The sequence below is a fragment of the Heterodontus francisci genome, chromosome 9, assembly GCF_036365525.1.
Source record: "Heterodontus francisci isolate sHetFra1 chromosome 9, sHetFra1.hap1, whole genome shotgun sequence".
Taxonomy (NCBI): domain Eukaryota; kingdom Metazoa; phylum Chordata; class Chondrichthyes; order Heterodontiformes; family Heterodontidae; genus Heterodontus; species Heterodontus francisci.
The window spans coordinates 114620000-114625999 of record NC_090379.1 but is presented as its reverse complement, the minus strand read 5'-3'; the positions used below and the strand labels follow the sequence as shown (position 1 = coordinate 114625999).

At 43.3% G+C, this 6000-nt stretch overlaps 1 protein-coding gene across 1 annotated transcript in view; it reads right to left on the bottom strand.

Moving 5' to 3' along the window:
- Positions 1-2150: 2150 nt before the first annotated feature.
- Positions 2151-6000, bottom strand: part of haus2 (HAUS augmin like complex subunit 2) — a 17049-nt gene continuing 13199 nt past the window's right edge. Inside the window, exons 6-7 of the mRNA XM_068039732.1 lie at positions 3445-3553; positions 2151-2967 (exon numbers count right to left, since the gene is read on the bottom strand). Coding sequence (XP_067895833.1) covers positions 2848-2967; positions 3445-3553 — 229 coding nt within the window. The 3' untranslated portion in view covers positions 2151-2847. The remainder of the gene's footprint in view (positions 2968-3444; positions 3554-6000) is intronic.

Genomic DNA, 6000 nt, shown 5'->3' with positions numbered 1-6000 from the left:
TATTTCTAAATATAATATATAAATATAACACTCCCTTCCAATTACTGTTTGTTCATTCATTCATGTTGCCAGGGTCTCTGGCAATAATCTCTGGATTATTACCTGAGCCATGTGCAAATTGGCATAGGGCAAATAAGATTATAGAGATGAATGCATAACTCAAAGACTGATGTGGCAGAAGTGGATTCCGGTTCATGGGACAATGGCATCAGTACAGGGGAAAGTGGGGACTGTACCATTGGGATGATCTACACTTGAACCATGCTGGGGCTGGTGTTCTAGCGAGCTGCATAACTAGGGAAGTAGAGAGGGTTTTAAACTAAATAGTGGGGGCAAGGGATCAAATTTGGGAAGATGTGGTAAATCAAAGAGCGGAGACAAGGCAAGAGAGAAAGGTATAAATATGGGAAATGATAAACAGACCGTGACAGGAAGGAATAGAGAGTATAAATCTAAGAGTATATCAGCAGTCAAGGCTAGACATTACAAAAATAATAAAAGAACAAAACTAAAGGCTCTGTATCTGAATGCACGTAGTATTCGAAACAAAACAGATGAACTGATAGCGCAAATAGAAATAAATAAGGATGATCTGATAGCCATTACAGAGACATGGCTGCAGGATGACATCGATTGGGACCTGAATATTGAAGGGTACATGACATTCATGAATGACAGGAAGCTAGGAAAAGGTGGAGGGGTGGCTCTGTTAATTAATGATGGTATTAGCACATTAGAGAGGGATGACCTAAGTTCAGGAAACCAAGATGTAGAAGCGATGAGTAGAGATGAGAAGTGATAAAGGCAAAAAGTCACTTGTGGGAGTGGTATACAGGCCCCCTAACAGTAACCACACTGTATGACAGAATATAAAGGAAGAAATAATTGGAGCTTATCAGAAAGGTACAGTGATAATCATGGGGGATTTTAATCTACATATAGACTGGAAAAATCAGATGGGCAAAGGTAGCCTTAATGAGGAGTTCATAGAATGTTTTCGGGATAGCTTCTTAGAACAGCATGTTCTGGAGCCAACCAGAGAACAGACCTGGTATTGTGTAACAAGATAGGATTAACTGATGACCTCATAGTGAAGGTGCCCATAGGTAGCAACAATCAGGAAGGAGGATCAGAGGCCAACTTCTGAAACTGTGTATGGACTAAGCTGAGACTTGAGAGCACGCTGTTAGCTACATTTCCATCCCATAGTTGTTATTTGAAATCACGAGTGTGCCTGCCTCTTGGGTGTAACTAGGACCTCCCCCTCTCCCAGAAGTATCAACCAGGCCTGTTTTTAAAAATTAGCTCTGAGGGTATTGAACAGCAAGGCCCTTATTTACAGCCCATCACAGTTTCCGAGTTGGGGATGGTGAGACTTTTCATTGCACCTCTATAGCTCTTGGGGTGATGGTGCTCTTACAGTGGGGTTAAGTAGGGAATTCCAGGATAGTGACCCAGTGACCATGAAGGAACAGCGATATCTGTCCAAGTCAGGATAGTGTCCGAATTGCAGCTAATGATGTTCCCACGACAGTGGAAAAGTTGTTGATTAAGCAAACAGCTGAATTCTGGAGGCCGTAAAGCATGGTGAGTACTGTTGCAGTTGCACCTATCCAGGCCAATGATGAATATTTTATCACATTCCTGACTTGAACCAAGTAGATGGTGGAGAGATTAGAGATTAGAGATACAGCACTGAAACAGTCCCTTCGGCCCACCGAGTCTGTGCCGAACATCAACCACCCATTTATACTAATGCTACACTAATCCCATATTCCTACCAAACATCCCCACCTGTCCCTATATTTCCCTACCACCTACCTATACTAGTGACAATTTATAATGGCCAATTTACCTATCAACCTGCAAGTCTTTTGGCTTGTGGGAGGAAACCGGAGCACCCGGAGAAAACCCACGCAGACACAGGGAGAACTTGCAAACTCCACACAGGCAGTACCCGGAATCGAACCCGGGTCCCTGGAGCTGTGAGGCTGCGGTGCTAACCACTGCGCCACTGTGCCACCTAGATGGTGGAGAGGCTTTGAGGGAGTCAATAATCTTTCTCATAGCCCCGGTACTGATACTGCTGGACCCTTTGTGTTTCCAGTTAGTGCTCTTGGTTCTGATTTATTATAATAAAATTCCAAAAATTGTTAAATATTCTGAAAAGCTTTTATTTACAAATAAGCATTATCTTAGCCAATTTCTGATAAACAGGAATGTGTGTGAAACTAGTACCCTTTGCCGAAAGGCAAGTATGCATAAAATTCAATAAGGTAACCGACTCAATAGTAAAGGATTCACTTGTGTGTTGTGTATTTGGGGCAGGTTTTCTCTGATGAGGTGCAGCATCCAATCAGGTTATATCGAAACCTTCCTACTGATCCCCTATTTACCTGGGATAACAGATCCCCCAGTGGCCTTGAGAGTAAAGGCACTGAACAGAAAGGCCCCGGTTTCATTCCCAGTCAGGGACAAGGGGATGAGGATGGGAAAAGTTAGTCAGGGTTCTGCTCCTAGTCATGATCCAGTGACTTCTGCTGGAATTTGTACAAGGATGGAAAAAGGTGAGGACTTGGCTACCCTGTAAAATAGCCTGCTGACATGAAGACTTGTTGCTTGAGTCAGGTACCAGCAACAGGAAGCACAGATGTTGACCAAATAAAACCTGTCAGAAGTGCACACAGTCAGCACCACAGGGAAGGACCAAGGGTTCACAGCTGACACATTAGTTCCTCTGTTTTTTCTCCAAGGATGCTGAATGTTTTCAGTATTTTGCTTTACCACACGGAGTTGGCCCAGACACTTCGCCCAATCATAAGCATTTACAACCAGAAAGCAGAGACATCATTTCCATCCCAGGCTCTCCAATCCAACAGTCTTCTGCTGCTCTCTCCACTTCACAATAAACTCCATCACTTCCTTCAGTTCCAGTACCTCAGACACCATCCTGGCCACAAGGTTTTCCTAAACATACAAAAGAAAGTCTTAAAATGCCTATACTTTTAGTGCATCTTTCTGTTAATCACAAAATGGAGAAAGATCAGTGCTGGGGAACAGAACACTTCTTTATTTCTCACATAGTCCTTGTATTGAGTATTTCTGGGACAGGTACAAAACGGGTTTCCCACAGAATAAATCTCCTCTAAACTGTCCCCATCAAACACTCCCAGAGCAGGTACAGCACGGAGTTAGATACAGAGTAAAGCAGAAAACAAGAAAAAAAAGTGTTAGTTACAGAGTAAAGCTCCCCCTACACTGTCCCATCTAAGACTCAAAGAGTAGGTGCTGCATGGGTCTGAGTGTTTGATGGGACAGTATAGAATGGACTATATCTGATTCATGCTGTGATATTTTGGGTAACTGAAATGGAAAATGTCCCATTCTTCACAAAAAGAGAAAAAGAATTATAAAGACAGTTGAAAATTTCCATTGTTTACTTACCATCATCCTTACTTTCTCTGTCACCTGAGGGATGGTTTTTAACAGCTGCAGATTTGAGTCCAGTTTCTCAATAAACTTAATCATCATTGGCAGGAGCTCAGAGACATACCTGAGGAAATGTTAATATGAGTAGCAGAGAGTTAAAAGTAGCAGAGAAAGAGCTCAGTCTCATGCCAAGCTTGGATTGTTACTGACTGTACCTCTACTGTTGTTAATCCAGCTCCATCACACTGTCACTCAGTAACCCCTCTCCCCCCAATGCCCTGTGTTACTGACTGTATCTCTACTGATGTTAATCCAGTTCCCCCACACTGTCACTCAGTAACCCCTCTACCCCCAGTGCCCTGTGTTACTGACTGTATCTCGACTGATGTTAATCCAGCTCCCTCACTGTCAGTAACCCCTTCCCCTGTTAATTGTCTCTATACTGATGTTAATCTAGCTCTCTCATGCTGTTGGGTTTAGTTACAATTAGATTATTACCATTTAAAGAACAGCATTTATATAGCGCCTTTCATGACCATAGCACTTTACAGTCAATGAAGTACTTATGAAGTAAAAACAAGAAATGCTGGAAATACTCAGCAGGTCTGGCAGCATCTGTGGACAGAGAAGCAGAGTTAATGTTTCAGGTCAGTGACCTTTCATCAGAACTCATGTTCTGAAGTACTTATGAAGCGTAGTCACTGTTGTAATGTAGGAAATGCGGCAGACAATTTGTACCTGCCGAACCTGTTGGAACTTTTTGAGGATGTTACTAACCGAATTGATAAAGGGAAGTCGGTGGTCGTGGTATACTTGGATTTTCAGAAGGCTTTTGATAAGGTTCACCACAGGAAGTTGGTTCGCAACATTAAAGCACATAGGATAGGAGGTAATATACTGGCATGGATTAAGGATTGGTTAACAGGCAGAAAGCAGAGAGTAGGAATAAATGGGTCATTCTTACACTGGCAGACTGTGACTAGTGGGGTACCACAAGGATCAGTACTTGGGCCCCAGTTGTTCACAATATATATCAATGATTTGGATGTGGGGACCAAATGGACAGACTTGGTGAGTGGGCAAGAATGTGGCAGATGGAATATAATGTGGAAAAATGTGAGGTTATCCACTCTGGTAGGAGGAACAGGTGTGCAGAGTATTTCTTAAATGGTAAGAGATTAGAAAGTGTAGATGTACAAGGGGACCTGGGTGTCCTTGTCAATAAGTCACTGAAAGCTAACATGCAGGTGCAGCAAGCAAATAAGAAGGCTAATTGTATGTTAGCCTATATCACAAGAGGATTTGAGTGCAGGAGTAGTGAAGTCTGGCTTCAATTATATAGAACCTTGGTTAGATGCACCTGGAGTATTGTGTGCAGTTTTGGTCCCCTTACCTTAGGAAGGATATTATTGCCATAGAGGGATGCAACCAAACTTGTTCCCGGGATGGTGGGACTGTGCTATGAAGAGAGACTAAGGAAAGCTGGGCCTGTATTCTCTCGAGTTTTAAGAATGAGAGATGATCTCATTGAAATCTACAAAATACTTAAAGGGATAGATGCAGCTAAGATGTTTCCCCTGGTTGGGGAGTCTAGAACCAGGGGACACAATTTCAAAATAAGGGGGAAGCCACTTAGGACGGAGATGAGGAGAAATTCCTTTACTCAGAGGGTTGTGAATCTTTGGAATTTTCTACCCCAGAGGGCTGTGGAAGCTGAGTCATTGAGTATGTTTAAAGCAGAGATTGACAAATTGCCAAATACAAATGACATAAGAGGATATGAGAATAGTGTGGAAAAAAGGCATTGAAGTGGATGATCAGCCATTATTATATTGAATGGCGGAGCAGGCTCGATGGCCTACTCCTGCTCCTATGTTTCTATGTACACAGCAAGCTCCCACAAACAGCAACTTGACGATGACCAGGTAATCTGTTTTGTGATCGTTACATCGGAACATTGGAATTGCTAGATGGAAAAATACCAAGGTCCATCTAGTTCACCATCCTGGTAGTTGTATGATACAACGATAATGGGGTCATTGGTTGAAGGATAAATATTGGCCAGTACACTGGGAGTAATCTCTTGCTCTTCTTCAAAATAGTGCCACGGGGTTATTTACATCCACCTCAGTGTGCGGATGGGACCTTGGATCAATGTCTCATCTGAAAGATGGCACATCCAACAATGCAGCGCTTCCTCAGTACTGTACTGGGAGTGTTTTTTTTTTCGTTCTTGGGATGTGAGCGTTGCTAGCAAGGCGACACTAACCCTATCCATCCCTAACTTCCCTTGAGAAGTTGTGGTGAGCTGCCCTCTTTAACCGCTGCAGTCCATGTGGGGTAGGTACACCCACAGTGCTGTTAGGAAGGGAGTTCCAAGAATTTGACCCAGCGACAGTGAAGGAACGGCGATATAGTTCCAAGTCAGGACGGTGTGTGTCTTGGAGGGGAACATGTAGGTGGTGGTGTTCCCATGCAACTGCTGCCCTTGTCCTTCTCGGTGGTAGAGGTCGTGGGTTTGGAAGGTGCTGTTGAAAGAGCCTTGGTGAGTTGCTGCAATGCATCTTGTGG